The sequence below is a fragment of the Cyprinodon tularosa genome, unplaced genomic scaffold (assembly GCF_016077235.1).
Source record: "Cyprinodon tularosa strain WSP-4 unplaced genomic scaffold, ASM1607723v1 ctg356, whole genome shotgun sequence".
Lineage (NCBI taxonomy): Eukaryota > Metazoa > Chordata > Actinopteri > Cyprinodontiformes > Cyprinodontidae > Cyprinodon > Cyprinodon tularosa.
In genome coordinates this window covers 966909-988011 of record NW_024039070.1, presented here as the reverse complement: position 1 = coordinate 988011, position 21103 = coordinate 966909, and the positions used below count along the sequence as shown (strand labels likewise).

Here is a 21103-nt window from a genome sequence, read left to right as displayed (position 1 = left end):
TTAATTTTATGTTTGGTATGGGTTTAAGCAATGAGTGGTTATTTTCTTGTTTCAAGTCGCATATTATTTAAGGATGGAAATTTAAGATTCACTGTTATTCTAAGTTTCTGTTTGTGGGGTCCATTAGAAATCAGCTCAAACAGGGTGTAACTGAAAATGTCAATCTGTTAAGAACCAGTGGTTCCTGAGCTGCAGCAAAAAATTAAAATAGTTAATTTGTATAGCAAAATAAGTTAAAGTTTGGGCAAGTACATTAACTTTATGTCACTTGTTGCTAATAAAAATTTCAATTAGCTGTGGATATCATCAATCAACACAAAGCCTCGCTATAGTAGATTTAAAAAGTGTTGTTGAAAAAACGAATAAAAAAATAGCTTAGAGAAATAAAACAACAAATTAACTTTCTTCTGTGGATTTTTAAAACCCTTATTCGGGTTTGAAATTGACAAAAATGACCCAAAAGTGACACATACATTTTTCATCATTATTTTTTTTCATAGTTCTATTACTCATTTAGTTCAACTTTTTACATGCAGCCCATCTGCAGTCTATTTTTTGTTTCCAAAAACAGTGCAAAAGTTTTCTAAGTCACATATAGTCTGAGTTTGAGCAGTTTTCTGTTTTCTTTTGGTTTTTATTTATAAAAAAAAAAAACAGTCATTCATTTCAAGATGTTTTTTTTGAAAGGATCCTTGTTCCACATGATCCAATTAAGGATAAAAAAGTTTGAATATTTTGTATTTTTGCGAAGAAAACATTTTGAATGAAGTCCAGATTATTTTAAATAACATCATCAACAACAACTACAAACATTAAAGTAACTCTCTAATTTTTTGCAGTGTAAAAGATAACTTTTGTGTTTCTATTATTAGGACTGATGAAATTTCATTCTCATTTTTTCAACTGTGCACAACATTTGGGGGTACCTCACTGGTCATTGTTTGAAAGGGTAAATAACTAATAACGCAAAAACAAGTGAATGCAATTGTGATGGATGAAACATTCTGTTAGATGGACTGGCCACACTTAAAGTTGGTAACACTGTTTGCGAGAAAGAAGAGCTTATAAAGCCAGAGATCTCTGCTGATAAACTGCACATAATAAACTTTTCTATAAAGTGTATTACATTCTACTTTGTGTTAACACTTTATACCTTAATCAAACAACAGTTTATGAATCCTATTTATTCAATTAGTTTTTGACATGGGAGAACAAACTGACTGATAAAAGTTAGCATTTAATGAATTACATTTTTATGATTTGTTGTTATTTCATTTAGCTATATATAAATTCTACTAATAAAATTTGACAAAAATCCATTAAAATTTAGGGCGAATCAAATTCTTACAACATTATATTGGCATAATTCCAACATATTCTTTTTACTAGTGTACCCACATTTACTGCCCTTGCATTTAAATGCAATTATAATTAAAATGTCACATAGGAGCCTGAACATTAAAAACGCATTCAGACTAAACACTTGCATTTATTCATGTGTTTTAGTTTTGTATTTTTAAGCAAAGGTATAAAAACTCATATTAATGATTGATTTGAAAAAGACCATTTTTCACATCCTGAATGTTGTTTATTTGTTCCATAAACAATAGTTTCTGTTGTACTAACACCAAGATGTTACCTTTTAAAATAAATTCTCAAACCTGTGGTGTGAAAGTTTGTTGAAAAAATCCCCGGTTGGATGATTAATCTGGCAGCAGCCCAAACAACGGACGGACTTTACACCAATGAGAGCATCCATTTCAACAATCGGTCCCCCATATGGCACTTGGCCCCTCCTCCACGCTCCATCCCGGCGGAGGGTCTCATTCATGCTCCACCACAGCGGCGCACTCCAAGCCTACTGGCCTCAAGATCAGCTGTTTTGATCCGATCCGGCCTTGTGACAAAAGAAGACTTTCTGTGCGCAGATCTACTTTTAAAGAACATCTATAGTCCCTCCTGGTCCTCTCTGTCGGAGCAGATGATCCGCTACACTCCCACTTCTGCTCGAGATGTTTGCTCGGACAATGCTTGTAATCTGTGGAGACATAATTTACATTCATCTTTTAAGTCTTGAGTGACAGAAAGTCAGTTCGGATATAAACTGAGTCGTATTTGAAGTCATAAAACAGCAGCAGTTATTTATTCTTATTTCTTAAAAGCTCACTGAAAGCTACTTGTGCTGCGCTTTTGGAGGAGCGCTGCGCTCTGAAGGGGACATTCTGTTTGTTGCTGAAGTGCTTCAGGAAGTCCGAGTCATCTTTTAATCCAGAAACAAATATAATTATAATATTTCAAAAAGTGTTCAACATCGCCCAGGACAAGGCTTTAAATGTTCGGGATTCAGGAGCAGCTGATAAGAGACGTGAGCGGATTAAAAGAGAGAACTCTTGGAGAGGAGATGGATCCAGTCCGGTCGTGGGTGCGTAATGTTGGGGTTGTGGATGCAAACGTTGCAGCGCAAAGGTAAAGTACAAAACTCAACTTATTTCGCTATCTCATGATCATAGAACTGTACAGATTTTAAATTTGGAGTTAGGATATCAGATAAAAAAAAACAAAAAAACAAAACAAACAAAAACATATTTTAAAATATGAAAGCAGCAGAACAAGAGAATAGATACACTATAATGTTTTGTGTATTGAGTTAAAACTGTACCTTATCTCATATAGCGCGCTGTTCTTTATACTCTTTCTAAAAAAAAAAATAATAATAATTCAAAAAAAAAAACAAAACAACAACAACAAAACAAAACATTTCAGCCCTTTAGTAGTGTTGATCTTTTCGAAAATAAAAAAGCAAGTTCAGGTAATAAGAATAAAACATTTCTTATCATATATTGCATGTTTTATTTTCGTATCATCTCCACTAAGAGCAAAGTTAGGTCGCAGAAAACCAAGGTGGCACAGTTTTAATTTTAACAAAACGAAAAGAGAACAAGTAAAACTAAATGTTTCAAAACAGTTTGGTATTTTTTCTTGTACAATCCAGTTTTTATTGGTTTTGTTTTTGTCAAGTTGAAAATATTGTTCGAATTTGAGCAATATTATATTTATTGGAATAGGCTTTTAAAAAAAGGAATTTTCAAAAGCAGACTTGGGTTCAAATTTACATGTTTTACACAAAACATTTACAAAATCTAAAAGAATAGTAATAGTCCAGTTATTTCAATTTGAAAGTAGATATAAGGAACCTAACTTTTTTTTACTTCAAGTTGAAATTAAATGAAAAGGCCATACCCTTAAAAACTAAAGTTCTATGTCATTTTGTCATATTTTAAAAGCATGCTTCTTCACTAGCAAAAAGAATGAGTTTCATTTTTATTTTGGCATTGTGTTTGATTTTTTTTTTTTTTCCGTTATAGCTTAAAAAATAAAGCCGGAGTTGTTAAACAATACTTTAGGGAGTTTTAAAGAGGCAAATCATGAGCTAAACAGATTTAACTTCATGTTCTTGCAAATAAAGAAGAAATAAATACAATTTTTGCAGCAGATCTATTTTTAAAGGGGTGTTTTTTAAATATTTTGTTTAACAAAAAGAACAGATAAACTTTTTTTTTATTTACAATGATTTTTTTTAACCTTGTGGATAAAACGTATTTAAAACAGCTATCAAAAGCCTATTTTCTGTGTTTTTTTTCTTATCAATTTATTTAAAGAAAAATAAATAGACCTCTTAAACAGAGAGTTGAAGTGAACACAATGATTCTTGAGAGCTGATTGTTTCTCTTGCTGTTGTATTCTCAGTGGAGTGGCCCTCTCAAGGGCCCATTTTGAGAAGCAGCCACCCTCCAATCTCCGCAAGTCGAACTTCTTCCACTTCGTCTTGGCCCTCTATGACAGACACGGACAACCTGTGGAGGTGGAGAGGACAGCATTTGTGGACTTTGTTGAGCATGAAAAGGTGAATGCCTTTCTGTCCCAATGGTTTTGGGGAAAAAAATTATATATATATATATATATATATATATATATATATATATATATATATATATATATATATATATATATACATATAAAGAGACATTTGGCTCCCTCCAGGAGCTTTACCTAATCTTCTCCATCCTGAGTACAGTCAAACATATCGAACAGCTGACGGCTACATGTTTACATGAGCTTCACCCTCAATGAGCTGATGATGGGGGATTGAAAAAGAATATCTAATGACTAATTAGCAGCTTGCCTCATTAGGGGGATATCACCACTTTTTAAAATGCAAATTATGCTTGCTGCTGTTAAGATATACAGTGAACTAATCATCAAAGTGTCTTTTTGTGCAATCCCCCCCAATCCCCCCAAAGCTTGTGTGGAATGGATAATGTTGAGGCTGACTGTCCTCACGTTGGACATGAACAAAATGAGGAAAAGTTTGGCTGGAGGAAGAGTTGAATATAGAAGGGTGAGAACTTCTAGCCACATGATGAATGTTTCATGGTTTTTGATGAGGGAAGTGGACGTCTACGTCAGCTTTTTCATGAGAAGAGTAGGAAGGGGGACATCTTCCTGTCACATGAAGCTGAAACTTAGTTTTTGTGCTGTAATTGATGTAGGCAGCGGTGCAAATGCCAGGATTGAAAGCTGTCACTGTGCTGCTCATTGTGCCATACAGGCCAGCACAGACTCACATGATGACAGGGGAGAAGTTCATTTTCTGCATGGTTACCCTGGCATCTGTTTTTGCTTCGCAATTAAGCAGCAGTAAAGCGATGGCATGGCAAAATAAATGCTCCTCTGAGTGCATTTGCAAAAACTTTATGAAGCCATGCATCCATCTATCACCTGTTGTGTTTGAGGCTCACCCCTCATATTAGACTATGAGTTCTTCTTCGTGCATCTTAATTCCCACACTTACTTCTTTCTTCTCTAAAACTGCCTCGTTTTGCCTCTTTCTTTTTCATTCCAATATCTCCTTTCTCGCTCGCCTCCTTTTCTAAGCTCATCTTTGTGAGATGCAGGCCTCCTGGGTTATTGGACCAGAGAGCATTCCTTTGAGACCACTTAGAAAGACCAGTGGAGGTAGAGGATGAGAAAGAAAGAGGCGGAACAAGAGCCAAACAGGGAAGAAGTGAGAGCTCAGGAAAAGGAAGGATGGTGGAAAAGAAGTTTTTTATGTCAAGGTCTACTGGTGCTTGGTCTCACACATAGCAGGGGAACACAATTTTCCCTCCATACACACACAGGCATTAAGGCTACAAATGTTCCCTGTGCTTTGCTGCAGAAAAGACCATTTGGTTAGATCTCAGTGTTTCAGAATGGTTGTATCAGAAATGATGGCTCAGGTTCTACAGTAAGCCTCAAACTGAAAGTTAGGGGCTCAGCTTATATGGAAGAGGAGCTTTGGGCTTTACTGTTTCAAATCCAATGAAATGAACACGGCAAAGCATTCCAATGGACTTTGTTTACATCTGATGTCCATGTCCAGATATCTATACCCAAGTGTACTCAACGGCATGCATTGTGCTTCCCTTTCTTTGTTTCCCCTCTTTCCAAGGAGCAGACTGGAGAAAAGACAAATAATGGCACTCATTATAAGCTACAGCTTCTCTACAGTAATGGTAAGTTGGCACAAAAATCTATCTATATTTTGATTTCATTTAGCCATAATTGAACTCACTACCAGGAGTTGTAAGAGTTTAGCGGGACATATACCTCCTTTTCCACATCCTTACCCTGAAGCTCATTGTCTGATCTGTCTTTTCTGAGATATTAAAGCTCTCCAAGCAGCCACCTCTGGGCTCAAGTAGAGGAAAATGAGCTAAATGTTGCCAAGCCATCCAATCCCCCACCCTCTGCCCCAGTAGTTTCTTCACATCAGATCAGGGGATGCACAAAAAAATGTGGTTCCCATGAGCCACTGCTGCCCCTGCTCTGCCATCCCAGTGGCACCCATGGGAGAGAAGATAAAAGGCGAGTTCTGGAGAAGCCCCCTTCATGCAGAGACGAACACACCACATGTACACGCAAGCAAGCCAAGAGCACTTCCTCTACATGCCCTCCTCCCCCCTCTCCCCCAAAGCTATATCAAAGGCGACTCAATCGAGACTTTGATGAGAGGAACACATTTTAAAAGCAATACTCTCAAAAGTCTCTGTAGAGAAAACCACGAACAAGACTGTCTCCTCTCAAGCAGCATTTCATTAAATGCTCTCTCCTTCCGTTCGGTGCTTTGCAGAGGTTTGAAATCTCAAAGAAAGACTCCAAAGTTTCTAAATAAGATAACCTTGCAGGTCGATTAATTTTTCATAGTTTGTCAGTTTACGCACAACGGTTTCAATGGATTTTTAATCAGGTTCCGACAAGCACAGATTGGCAAACAAAAATAAAACGATGGCATACACTCCAGTTCTACTGTGCTGTACTGTATTTAACTATAGCCCAGTGCAAATTCAGTCATTTAACGAGGTCACCTGTCTTTGGTGTGTAAAATATTCGGTTGTTGTGTAAAGATCTTAAAGAACATTAGTGGACTAACAGCATCTTGATGACCAAGCACAGACAGGTCTTTATGAAAGAGCTGGAAGAAAAAAGTCTATTGTTTGGAGAAAGCAATAAAAATACAGTCTACCTTAAGACATCCAAGCGGATCCAGCAGAACATGCAGAAGAGGGTTCTCTGGTTAGATGAAACCAAAATACACTTTACCTTCTACATACAAAACGCTGTAAAAAAACCCAACACTGCCGGCACTTTCCGGTGGGGAGATAAAACCCTTTTAGAGGTTAAGGTAAATATAATATAAAGATGAATAAATGGCAGTGCAGAAGGAAACTGCTAAACATCCATCCAGAGTAGCAATGCAATGGTTTCTGTTAGTGTGTTCATACCTAAATCCATTCTGAATGCAAAGAATAGGCCAAAAGATCAGGCTCAACATACGCAAAGCTGTCAGAGACATACAAAACACAAAAACACTTGAACTGAAAGTGGTTTCACTGTAGTTTATTTAGGGTTATTACAATAAAATGGTATTACTATAAATGTATGCCATTTTTCAAAAAACCTAAAAGAAAAAGCTTTTAATCTGTGTATCATTTTTTTCCTACTCCACAACTTTCCATTTCTTGTGCTGGTAAATCCATAAAATCCCTCTACAACAGTTTACAATTTGTGGTTTTAATGTGACAAAATGTGAAAAAGGCTCAGGGAGTATATATACTTTATGCAAGGCTCTGTTTTGGTTTTTTGTCAATCATGTAAACCTTGAGCAAAACCCAAAACTAACACATAAACAACCACAAAGATCACATCCTGACAAATCCGTGAGAATCCTGTAAATTATGGCCCTAAAGTAGGACATGAGAAATGTTTATCAAACATCAAATGACTCAATTCCCTCAGAAACCATTGCAGAAAAAAAAGATATGATTGCACACCAAGCTTGTCCTTCTCTGCTGTTTGGACTGAGTTCAATAAATTTTTTTGTGAGAGATTGTCAGGAGGTTGTAAAGAACAATGTGTCCCATAAATCTGGTTACTTTATTTTTAGTATCTGGTGGGTGTTGAAAGCATTCTTGAGTATATCAGGACTGTCTTTGAAATACTTTGTCATTTCTGTGATTTTTCAAAAATGAATCCAAAGTCTTTTGGTCTTGATTTATTAAATGAAAATGATCCACATATGTAATTATTCTTATTTTTTTCTCACGCTCAGAAAGAAAAATGTTCCAAAGTTATTGATGAGATCCATATCCTGTCTTCTTAATACTTGCAGGGGTTCGCACAGAGCAAGATCTTTATGCACGACTTATTGACTCCGTCACTAAACAGGTTGGCAGGCTTTCCTTAAACCCTCCAGATAAAATTATAACTAATTCTAAAAATATAGATATATATCCAGTTATTTTACATGAAACTGAATCATTTCTGCTGATCTTTATTTCCTCCTAACAGCCCATTTCATATGAAGGACAGAACAAGAACCCAGAAATGTGCAGAGTACTGCTCACACATGAGGTTATGTGCAGGTGAGTGACACGCTGATTGAAATCGTGTCCTAAAGAGACTGAATCCAAATACCCCTTAGTCTGTTTCACTCTGGTTTCCTCAGTATGAATGAAATGTGTTTTTTTGGGACTGTTTTTTTTTTTTTAAACAGCTCTGCTGTTGACCTGTAAGTCTACCTGGCCTGTCATCATCCTTGTTTCAGTGCAAATGCCTTGCTGCTTCCTGCTTAATCGCAGCAGGTCACTGTCCAGCTCCTGTTTTTTTCTTGGGCCTCCTCTCTTTCTGTTCTGAGACTTTGCAGGCAGAACTCAGTACCAAGCATTTAAAGGTGAACATTTTCTTCTCTTTACTCATTGAACAACTCCTGCTGTTATATCTCAGCCAGAATGGCCTGTGTAAACATGGGAAGACAAGTTTACGCCACCAAGTGTTAAAGAGCTGATAGATTTGAATAAGAACCAATGAGATTTTATTGTTATGAAGTGAAGAAAGATGACAAGTGAAAACAGAGTTATGGATGAAGAGTGTAGTCTGGAAGTGGGGCAGTGACCCGGGGATTCAGAGGGGTAAAGGATGCAGTCCTGGGACACGTAGAGAGGAATTGAGACGGACTGGGCTCTGCCATTGTTTGGCCAGCAGATGCCCGAATGTGACTCACAGCTGGCTAATAACAGAGCCGAGGAGGCAGAGGGCAAGCGTCACAGCTGGGGAGTGAGGCCGTCTGACAGGGGGGCGGAGGGGGGGAAGGGCAGGGCCAAGCTGGGACACGGGAGGGCTGAGGCGAGGTGTAGGGGTGGCAGATGGTTAGGGGTGGGGGCACTTTTGTTATGCAGTGAAGGGGACTGGGAGGTGTATGGGGGGGGTGTGGGTGGCTGGCCAGCAGGCTCCTCGGACAGAACCGCTGACGAATGGTAGGATGCTGTGGGTAGGATGTGTGTGTGTGTGTGCGAGCAGTGGAGCTGCATGGGGGTTGAGTTTGATTTCAGAATCAATGTGACAGATTGCCTGGCTGGCTTTTCACTTTTGAATGGTCTCTCACTGTTTGTAGGGTGTGTTGTTGTACCTTTTCTTCCTCTTTTCTTCTTTTGTCTATTCTTCCCCTCCCCTCTCATGCCTCTTTTGTGTGTTTCTGGATTTTGGCTGACCGTGGGGCAGAGTTGTCTGGGGCTGTGGATGCTTATGGGCCAGAAAAATAATAGGCAGCTTGGTTTAATTTCTGTTGACTTTTTGTCTTCTTCTTTACCCACCAAACCAGCCGCTGCTGCGAGAAGAAGAGTTGTGGCAATCGTAATGAGACGCCCTCTGATCCAGTCATCATTGACAGGTAATAACATAAAAGCATGTCGCTTACAGTGTCCAAAACCTCACCACCTCCACCTTTACACATTTAATATTCCGTTCAACTTTTCTGCTTGTATACACAGAAGTAAACATGAACTCTGTGATTGATGATGGAGACATGGAGCACTTTAATATTCTCCTGAAAACTTAAGGTGTAATATAAAGTTTTCAGAGGTTGATATGTGATTAAATTCATTTGAACATTGTTTTTTAATGAATGAAAAATCATAAAAAAATAGCTGATAACATAACAACTGAAACATAAATTGTACTGACAATGTCCATTGGATAAAAGATGGTTTGTTTACAACATTCAAACGGGGGATACATTTAGAACGAGCTGGTTTTTAAGGACGCATTCACACTGGTTGAATGGCCTTTACTTGGGCTTTACACTATATTCAGTCTTTCACCCATTCACAACGACATTCACACTCTGATGGTGGCAAGCTACACTGATGGAGGCTGCTGTAAACATACGCCACTGGGCCTCAGACCACCATCACTAAGCAAGTGTCTTACCCAAGTAGACAGGGACAGAGAAAGCCAGAGGTGGTTCAAACCTGCATCCCCCTGGTTTCAGGGGAATCTGATGCCACTGTCACCCAGGAATTCATCATCCCAGGGATTGGCCCAGAGAATGATTAAAGTGAGAAAATTCACACCTTCTAAGAGTTTAAGACTGGACCAAAGACCAAAGAGATTGCTTTTAGGGCCACTATTTATTCAATACTGTAGTGATCAAGAAAAAACAAACAAAAAAAAGAACACAAAGAAGAAGGTCTCTTTCTTGGACTTTATGTTGCTGTTTTAGTTTTCACATGTAGTTGCGCACCTACACATATGCACTATTTCACTTCTTCTTGGGATTCAGGTGCTTTATTTCATTTTTCCCTTTCTTGTTCTCACATTGAAATTGATATATCATGTACATCACATACTCTCTTCCTGCTTTTTTGTATGTGCTGGGATGAGCATGCATTCCTACTGCACACAAACCACTGCAGGGTCCTGATAAACCATTACAAGACTGTCAGTTGTAACCTTTCCAGGTTAAGTTCCTGGGTCCGTTTCATGGTCTGGTGTAATCCACTGCAGAAATGAATGGCTAAAAGTGCTCTAAAGTTTGAGTTTGGTTATGAGAGCAGACAGATATATACAGCATTTTGATTATAAGAAGATATAAGCTTTTTAAATATTTTCAATTCTGTACTATTAAATTAGTTATCCCAAATATAAGAATCATTTAGGTACAAAAAAAGGAGTAACCTGAAATGAGTCTACAAGCATTATATTGAAATGTATTTGACTTAAATGGAATTTTAGACTCTTTATTACCATCAGATTAATAAATAGACAAATTTTATTATAATCTCTTCTGAAATTTGTCAAAAACATAAATGGTAATATAGGTTGAAATAAAAAACCATTAATAAAAAAGGAGATAAAAATTGGTGCATTAGCTGCTCATATAAAGACCCTACATAGAAGACAATACACAGCCATCCATGCATTTTATCATAGAACATATAGCAGATTTTAAAAGAGTTCAAGCAGAAAAAAGAATACAAACAAAATAAATAAACTTTAGGAAATATAATAAGATTGATGAGGTCTGAATCAGTTCTGTGAGCCTTGACCCTCCAAACGTGATGAACTTATACAGGAAATACCTCCTGTTTTTAAAAGAAGGATGAAGTTTTCTATCAGTTTGAAAAGCATCAAGTGTCAGGTTTGTTATGTACAATATCCTTCCCTCTGTACTGTCTGAACGTACATCTGAAGGATGATACATCTCTCAGGTCCAGAGTCAGATGCTTGCTTGATGTTTTTCAGTTCCTTAATTACCTCCACAAGCTGTTGATCTGCTGTTTTTTTTTTTTTTTCTTAATGGGTCTTAGTATATTTTTGTCTCTCTCACAAAGCCTAAACACATACTGCAGGGTGCTGTCACTGTCAGGTAACATACAACTAAAAAGGAACAGTTAAAAAAAACTTGCTTAAGTCTAATTACAAACTTTGAAAGAACCTAAGAACTCCTGGGGAATACTCAATCCCATTTTTAAAAGATTCTAAGGCAGCATTTCTCTAACAATTTTAATATATAGAAATTAGGGGATGTTGAAACCTATCCATGTTTAACTTGTTTAACTGTTTTTATAAGTGAATCTCAATAGGTTTGAAGGTCTGAGTTAACCTGTACTGCTTTTTTTTAAACCTAATTTCTTTCTTCCATTTAACCTTTCATTAAAATGCAAGGAAAAAGCCCCATTTGAACAGCCAAATTCCTCAAGTCAGTGATCCAGCAGGCCTTAACCTGAGCAAATGATATTTCTGAATGATCATATCTCTGTTATTTTAAAGTGATTTTATAATTTAATTAGAAAGTGAGTTACATTTAGAATTTAATTACTGATAATGATATAATTTAATAAGCTCTACCAAATGTTTTTCTGCACATGCTGATGGTTCTTTTTAAATGTCTGTATTCCTCTAGCGGTTACCTTCCATCAGAAGCATGTATCGGCTTTATTCCTCCAAATCCACTCTTGTAATAAATGCTCACCTTCACAGTCAGTTATCAGGCTTAGCACCAGAGGACCACTGCTTATAATCAGCGTGCTGTTGAGACTTCACGTCCTGGGCTTCCCGGAGGCCTTGTCCTGTCTGCTTGGCATTAACCACAGTGATGAATGCTCACCAGCAAACCGTACATGTGAAATAGTTTCTTTGTGATGTCAGAGACACCACCCTCATCCTCTCCCTTCCTCTCTCTTTCTCACTCCCACCTTTCTGCCCCTCTCATTCTTCTTCCCCTCGATTGTCTGTCAAGGAAACACACACTTCATATACGTCAAGGACCCTTTTTATTTTTCCCCTCCTCAGTTCAAGCTGGCTGGCTGTTGACAGTGTGTCTCTGAGGATCTTGGCTGAAGATAGTTTTGATATAACGGGAAAAGAAAAAAAATTGCGCTCTTGTTTCTTTGAGATTTCCCAGAATACAGAAGAGCAGCTGCTTTTCCCATTTCCAGTGGTATACAGCTCAAAAATGACCTCTTTTTGGCCCCTTTTTTATTTCATACTTCCTCCTAACATGGTTAAAAGTCTTTGAAATTGGCCTGTAAGTTACTCTCTTTAGCAGGTACAAAAGGACAAACCAAAGTTTTTCACTTTCTATAAAAGTATAGACTCATGTTCAGCTTTTGTGGGTTCAGATCACTGACCCGGGGTATGATCTAATCAGTCTGGGCCAGTCTTATCTTGATGGGAGCTTCTCCAACATAAATGACCTGCAGCATCTTTTCCTCAGGGATCAACCAATTAGCAGCCAGTTATTTTTTGATAAGCCAAAGAGATTTTGCTTGACCCACATGGCTTTTTCCATTTTAAGAGGTGATTGGTTGAGCACAGTTTGTGTACCTATCCTCAGAAAGGCTTTTCTGCTGGCGTTCACTTAAGAAAGATGTATGTTTTTTCGTGTTTCTGTTGCGACCCTTTATTTATGTATATGGATGTATGAACGATTGTCTGTGTGTCTGCGTGACCCTTACTGTGACCTTTCTCCCCAGTCACTGCTTGGAGCTTAAATTATTCATGTGTGTAGGGATGTGTGTGTGTTTGTCTGCATCCGTGCAAGTAATGCGTGTGTGTGTGTGTGTGTGTGTAGGAGACGGCCTGTTTCTGTGGCTGCAGTAATCAGCCTCCTGCTCCCAGCCCCAACACCTGTTCTCCAATTAACATGCAGCGTGCTGGGGCCCACTCACCCCCGTTGCCCAGCCGCTGCTTTCTACCCCTTTTCTCCTTTTTTGCTCTTTATTCTCTCACTTGCCTTCCTCCTTTAAGCTTCTCCTCCCACCCAAGCTTGTGCACCCCCTTTTCCTCTTTTTATTTCCTCCATATTCCTATTTTGACTCCCTCTTTTTTAATTCCCATGCTCCTCTTTCCCTTTTCCATCCCTTTTGCCCCCTACCCTATTCCCTTTAGCCTGTCTAATTTTGCCATAATTAGGCGGTGTCATTAGGACACCTACCCAAGCACAAGGGAGTTTGCAATTCCCCAAACGGCCCCAAACCCCCACTTTTCTAATCTCCTTTCCATATTGTTTCAGTTTTCTCTCCCCCCTTTTCTCTCCTTGCTACTACTGCTGGTGCGGCTGCACCCACCTCCCGTATGCCCTCCTGCACCCCTCCTACTCACTAATCCCGATTTGAGAGAAAAGAGAAAGAGAGGAGATCACAGCTGATCCATGAGAAGGGGTGGGGATTGGGGGACGGAAGGATGAAAAGGGCAAGGGCAGTAGCTGACAAAGAGATGACTCAAGTTGCTTATAGGGGTGAGCATTATCTAATGCTCCACTGCCTGCTGCGTCTAATTGTTTTACATCTGTATATTCTTAACACTGGTGAACCACCATAATCTTGAAGTGGCTTCTCTGTTTGCGGAAGGCCCACTTATCTTTGACTGATAGGGTGACTTGATCCCTGATTGGCTTGATGATTGATTAGTAGGAAAAAAAGAGAGATCGATTACTCACGGCTCATCTCCATAAATGTTGTTTGTCAAACCCTCGCAGGTAAACTGTATACTGCTCTTTTATTGGTTTTCATTCTTCAAATAGAACCAATTGAACAAAGTATTTGTATTTAAAGTAGGAATAAATAAATCCTTTTCAGTCTATCTAGGGTCTCAATATAAACCTAAGCAGATCTGTTAATGGCGGCGTTATTACCATTCATGACCTTTGACCTCTTAGAAACTATATTGGTTCTGGGCTCTGGATTTATGAGTGAACCACAGGTTTTTACAATGGAGACAAGCAGATGTCAGTATTAGTGTTAGTCTGTGCGTTTCAGACGGGAAGGGGGTGGGGGGTGCTTTTTAAATTTAGCTAAGAAGCCCTGATCGATACTTAGTCATAAGGAGTGTGTGGAGGGATCCATCGTATGAGGCCTTGTGAGAGGCAGTCGGGTGATCAATGGGAAGCACTATCTCACTAATTGATCGTGTTTCCAAGAGGCCTCTTTTTTAACAAGCCGCTGCTCTGAGAAAAGAGGAATAATCGATAGAAATTTTCCAATGCTGTCAATAAGGCTTTTTCCTCCCTCCCCCCTTGGTCAAAATTAACTTACAGAAAAATCTCACTTTCTTTTATGAATTATTTTTTTTATTCTGAGACATGTAAACATCAGACATATCATAAACCTTTAATATTCTGTTGATGTGATTTGTGCTGAAAATGACTTCAGAGTCTCAACTACAACAGGAATCCATTACTCCTAATCTCAGGTTGTGGGCTGTATTGATCTGTTTGTAGTCCTGGTTCTGGTTATGTGCCTCAGGTACATGTTGTTTTCAGCTTGTGAACAGAGCTGGTTTATATATGTTGTATCTTTGCAAATCAATTCAGTAGAAAAATTGTTACTTTCAACTTAACTATAAATCCCTGGTTTAAGTATTGCTTTTATTAGTTGCTATTTGTTGTTCAAGCTTAAAGCTGAATAATACAAATTATATCTTAGTAGAACAATGTTTGACTTTAGCTTGAAGTTTGAAGTATCTTTACAAAGTTTGACTGTAAATTAATATCTCATTTGTTGCTTTATGCAAATGTTTGCTGATGTGTTATGTCAGTCTGACCATCTGTTTCGAAGTTACCCTTTCCATCTGCTTGTTCCCAGCTTGTCAGAAGCAAATAAAAAATACATGCAGCAGTTTCGTGAAGGCCCTCTACCATGCCCTCACAGCAGGCCGCACCAGTTCCCCCATTTACTGCTAATTTTTCAGCTCGCAGCCAAAACAACAAAAGCTAAAAAGTCTTTGGGAAAAGAACATTAAACTATCAGCCAGAGAATAAATGCTGCAGCATTTTTTTGGACCGTGTCAGGGGTCGAATTCCTCCCCACTCCCAGATGCGTACTCAAAATCTGCCGCCAAGTCGCTCTGTATGGTTGGTATATAGGCACGCTAAGATTTTATGTCTGAGACAACAATGTCATTTTGGAAGACTGTTTTCTCACACTCACTGTATAGATATTTGTCTATTATAGCTGCTTACACAATCAAATTCATGAGTGTAAAAAGACACAGACATGTTTACATACTTAGCAAGTGTAATAATAATAATAATAATAATAATAATAATAATAATTGTTTATTTTTATTATTATTATTATTATTAAGGCAAAGAAGCTCATGTTTTTTTCACAAAGGAAGTATTTTGTTGCCTAATGAGGTTAAGCTGATTTGGGAACATAATTTGGAAGATTTATGCTTTCATTAGAAACAGCAAATTTTAAGACAGCCACAATACTGAAAAAAGAAACTCTAATTTCGGTAAACATATTTGCAGAGGGAAATATATGCTAAAAATTGTGGGTTTTGTTTTGAAAAACTCATAAAAGACATTGTTAATACTTTATACAGAACTTAATAGAACGTTATTAATCTTAAAATGGAGAAATTCACTTGTGACATTTGCTCTTACAAACAAACAGAAGGTGCACAAAGGAGGAAAACGTGCAAGAAGTATACACAATGCATCCAGATATATACAGTGGATGGTAAAAAAAAAAGGAGAGATTTATACAACTCCTCTTCAGCACTTTTTGTGTTACATTAAATAAGATCAGATCATGTATCTTTCCACACTGTTCAGTGTCCTGAATCATTTTTAGGGAAGAAGTGGAAAACTTCCCATCGAACACATTCTCTCCATGGGAGTTTCCATCCTTTTGATAGAAAAGTAGTCAATTATGGCCATGGGATTGGGATGATTTTGTTTTCTGGTTAAACATTTCTAAATATTTTTTTCCATCTTCTTTAGATCAATATTCAACTGAAAGACCTAATTGAGCCCCATGCTATCAGTATATTTGCCCGTTGGAAAGAAACCAATCCCACAGCCACCAAGATCCTCTACCATGCTTGAAGATGGATATAAGATGCATTTCCACAGATTCTTCCTGCATTTCCATTTGAAGTGTTTGTCACCATAATGTCTGCAGTCTCATTTGACCAACATACTCAGCAGCAGTTGATTTAGAGCCTTTTCATTTGTGATGGTAGGACAGAAAAAAACCTTCTTGTGTGGCAAAATATGGCAAGGAGATAACCTCTTATGGCTTTTGTGGAAACTGGGGGACTCCAAGATGCCGCTCTTCACTCTTAGTTTTCTAACAATGTGTTTTTAAGCACTTTTTCTTTACCATTTTAACTACAGTTTGAGGTGGGGAGACCAGAATGCGGCTGTCCTAACTGGTTATTGAGTGGCCAAAACAAATGTGCCTCTGTGTCACATTGCATATATACCTTCAGAAAAAACAAATGTTATAGAATGCTGCTCAGACTTTCCTAGAAACTTGGATCAGGAATTAAATTCAACGAGTGTGCTAGTTGTATTTCTTTAAAGGGATTGTTTAAAATCAAATCAGTGAACACATACAATAGATTTTTGATGATTACAAGGACACTGAACTTTATATCTGAGATGAAACTTGTGCAAAACTCGGACAGTTTTAAGTTAGATTTTATTTATTCATTTTATTTTATTGGTGCATTATTTTTTCCCCCACAAATTTGTCCAGACTGATTCATAGATCATTACGGGTGGTTAAACGGCACAGAGTCAAAGTCAGACCCCTTGTGCCACTCAGTCCACTGTCACAGGCCTCTTCCCGGTGGGCCGCTACTGTCCAGTCCCTCCAGACCTCCTGTCAGTAAGCCCCTCAGGCAGGGAGGGACCAGCCAGCGTGGCGACAGGGGGCCTGAGGCTCTAATGCACACAGTGAAACAGCACACAGGTTGGACCACTGAGTAACTCGCACAGGAGCATGAAGATGGCTCCTCCCTTGGGGCGACGTGAGAGGAAGAATGACACAAAGACAGACAGGGAGAGAAGAAGAGTGTCTGAAATATCAAAATCAGTGACAGGTACAGTTTCAGACAGCCAGGGCCTCACTCTGAGTTAGACAGAAGAAAAAAAGTTCAGGGACCTTTGGTTGAGCCGCTCTTTGAAATATCTCATGTAGCCTTTTACTCCAGTGTGAACGGGACGTTTATGAAATATGGCAGATTACAGGTCTGGTTGGAGCTGATTAATCCTCCTAAACAACTGTTTTTGAATTCAGCCTCGGTTGGATCTGGTTTGTTTTTATGGGGGATGAACAGAAGCAGGCATGAGAGCCAGAAAGAGCATGAGAAATGTTTGTATTCTAATATATATATATATAATATATATATTATATATATATATATATTATATATATAATATATATAATATATAATATAATATATATATATTATGTATATATAATAATATATATAATATATATATATTATGTATATATAATGTTTGTATTTTGTATTGAAAAATATGAGCATATTATATAAAATCAGAAATAGAGTTGGTAACATTACCTTAAAATCTTGCTTTTGCTGTTTGCTGTTTGAGGTATGAGAGGCCAGGTAGTGGTGGTATTTAGGGATAAGGCCTTTTTCTTTAAGCTGATGTTGCTGCTGAAGGAGGGGAAACACTCAGGTTTGTGACTGTTTGGTCAAACTCCCCATTAGGGTCTTAAATTTCACAGATGACTTAACAATGCCCCCCTGCTGCTGTCCCAGCTCTGCCAGTCACCTTGTTTTTCTGTTTGTTATTCTGGGATCTGGAAAGACTGTGATTTTCTCAGGAATCAAGTTTCCTTACAGCTCTTCTTGGGTTTGTGATGACCTTTTCGAGAACTAATATTTACACATCTGTTGCATTGCCTAAAATAGATTCGATTAGAAACCAGCTTCCAGCAACAATAGCACTTCTTTTGGGTTCGTAAGCAGACAGGTTAAGAATTTAACATAAAATAATTACATGTTAAAACTTTTACTGGTGTCTAAATATTTTAAAATAATGGAAGACTAGAGCTGTGCTCATCATAAAATGTCAAATTTGATCGTTAAGCAGGGATAATGTATATAGTAAAGCAAATTCTTTTTAAGTAAATGCATATATTCTGTAGAGAACATTTAGAAAAACATACTTATTATTTTCTCTGATATCCTGCATGTTAAGGGGTTGCAGTGGAGGAGGCATGATGAAACAGCTTGCAGAGACTGTTGGCCAGGAAACGAATGGAAAGTTGACAAAGTGAATATTATTTAGTAAAACAGGAAAAATATCTGTTAAAAAAAACAGATTTTTTTATATGTGTTTAGATTGCATTTTTCTGTAATGTACTTCAAGTTGACTTTCCAACTTAATCCAAGGTGGAAATTGTAGGCTAATTTTACTGAAGTCTTTTAAATGTATTGCTGTTACTGAATGTGTTGGGGCTCTGATGAATCTGTCAGGACGGAGGGCAGGGGGTGATGTGACTACTGACAGGCTCCCAGCAGGCCTGCTGAGAGCCCAGATACTCTGCTGCCTCCCCCTCAGCCTCCTCAGCCACCCAGCTCCCCTTGCTGGCCTCGGCTCTTACACATTTGCAGCGTATTAGGCACGGACAGTAAATTACAACACCCTGGACCTCAGGATGATTCCTCACCTTATTCACACGTTCGTCTTCTCTCCTTCTCTTCCAGCTTGTTGTCTCCATACTTCTCTCTGTTCTGTGTTTTTGTCCAAGTTTGATCTGTTTTCCTCTCTCTGTCTATCATTCGCGTCCTGGCTCTTGGACTCCCTCAACCCTGTCAGATTTCTCTCCCCTGTCTGTCTTTCTCCCTCTTCTGTTATACTTCTCATCCAACGTTTCTCTATTGTGTCACGCTACAAAGTGTTCCCTCCCTCATACACATCCCCTCCATTCCCCATTTACTTTCTTACAAGCAGGTCCCTGTTGTTCAGGCTTCACAGGTTTCTTAGCTGCCTCTCTCGCTCTCGCACCTTCTCCCTCTCAAACATTTCCCTCACTCTCCCTCCTTCAGCCTTCCTCCACCTCCTCCTTCTTTCTGGAAACAGATGTTGTTTGTCAGATCTTATCATTACTGGCTAATTAAGAAGACATCTCTTCTCCTTCTGTTTTTGCTTCCCTCTCCTCTCTTCTCTCTTGGTGCCATCCATCCCAGATTCATTGTTCTTCTCAGAGGGAGGTTTGGGTCAGGGTTTGATGCGCACATGTTATTGGTGAGCCTGATACGTGGCAGATTGACTGAAAGAGTATTAAAAAGGAAACATTAGCGTTTCTATATTACAGGTGACCCTTTATTCATTTGTTGGTGTTACTCTGTATCTCCATCTGACAGTTGTGAGAATAGATTTTGAATGTTCGTCCCTCAGGATCCATCGAGCATGCTGGGAGAGGTCAGACCACTGATGGGACGTCTATTCCCCGTCCTGGTTGTGAATTCATGTACTTTAGACTCTGAATATCCCTCTATATCCATCTATTTGGCAGAGTGAACACAGTCCCATGTGGCTAAGCTCTGTATGCAATCTCCGCTTTTGGCTTTGCCTTAGAGACCGAAACATTAATTCATTTGAAATAGTTAGAATGCACATTTAGAATCAGGTGAGAGGTTGTGCAGTAAAACTGCTTTTGGACCCAGGAGGAACCCTGTTGCAATGTTGGAGTGCCTCTAGTTTACGTTTCTCATCAGCAGGCTTTATTCCTCCTAGTTCTGCTGTGCCACAGTCAATTTTTCGTGGTGGGATGTCTGAAAGTTTTACAGCATTACTGAGCTCTATAAATCAGCACCCGTGGTTAAAAATGTTTGGCTTTGTCACAGTTCTCCAATGTAGTGGTGGGCTGGGTCTAAACTAATGTTGCAGGGTGAAAACAGCCTGGTAGGCAGCAGCCAATCCAGGGACCAAAGGAATAAACAGCAAAGATTCAATCTTTCTGAAGAAAACTACATTACTGTCTCAGTAATTATTTTACTACAGATTCTCAGCATTTTTATTGTTGCTTTATAATGAGATGAGCTTGGAATAAAAGTTTCAGGAGTTGTTCAAAAGGCTATGGGAAGAAGAAAAATAACATTGAATTGAATGCTGACAATGCAGTCCTTACTGTGGAACATAGTTGTAGCAGCATGATGCTGTGGGGGTACTTTAAATTAGTACTGAAAAGGAAGCTAGTTGGATTTGATGGGAAGATGAATGGAACAAAATACATGGAGGTCCTGGAGGAAAACCAGTTAAAAGTGGCTCGAGGCTTGAAACTGGGTTCACCTTCTGGCAGCAAAATTGGCCTAAACATACACCTAGAGCTACAATGGAATAGTTTAGAAAAAAGAATATGAATGTGACAGAAAGGTATAGTCAAAGTCTAATCTAAAATCCAATTAAGGAACCATTGCAAGATTGGAAAATTACTTCTCATGTACTCTCTCTATGACTGAGCTTGATGTATTTTTCAAAGTTGGGCTTAATTTCAGTTTTAATGTGCACAAAGTTAAAAAATTCATGCCCCAAAAGACTTAATTGTAGCAATGTCTGACACAGTTTTCATGTTTTCATGTCTTTGCATCATCTATTCATAATACACTTAAGATTTGTATTGCATTGTCAAAATGTAAAATAGCAGAGTAAATCTGACCAGTAAGGTGCTATATTTAACCCGTTTTTAAACTTTTCATACATATCAGTGTGTTTAAAGAGATGTTGGAGAATGACAGAGAAAACAAAAATAATTTTAGGGCCAAGATGTTGGTCTGGTGATTGAAGCTGAAGCAGCAGAGTTCCTTGTATGTTTTTGGAGGAGGAGGGGAAGTGTCTGGAGGAACCAGTGTGAAAGGTCCTGTGGTGGTATGCAACAGAGGAGGTATCAGTTCGTGGAGGGTTTTCTGTGCCCCATTAGCAGTGTCAGAGGTCATGTGCCCCGGGTGTTAA

At 38.5% G+C, this 21103-nt stretch overlaps 1 protein-coding gene across 4 annotated transcripts in view; it reads left to right on the top strand.

Annotated features, from left to right (window-relative positions):
* The first annotated feature begins 1817 nt into the window (after positions 1–1817).
* The window catches only part of ebf2 (EBF transcription factor 2), a 39314-nt gene continuing 20028 nt past the window's right edge, over positions 1818–21103 (top strand). For 2 of the 4 annotated variants that reach the window (XM_038295500.1, XM_038295498.1), the window contains exons 1-6: positions 2333–2466; positions 3748–3904; positions 5498–5555; positions 7712–7767; positions 7891–7964; positions 9200–9268. In XM_038295500.1, the coding sequence (XP_038151428.1) occupies positions 2333–2466; positions 3748–3904; positions 5498–5555; positions 7712–7767; positions 7891–7964; positions 9200–9268 (548 nt within the window). Of the gene's footprint in view, positions 2467–3747; positions 3905–5491; positions 5556–7711; positions 7768–7890; positions 7965–9199; positions 9269–21103 lie in introns of all 4 variants that reach the window. The other 2 variants (XM_038295497.1, XM_038295499.1) reach the window with 2 other exon arrangements.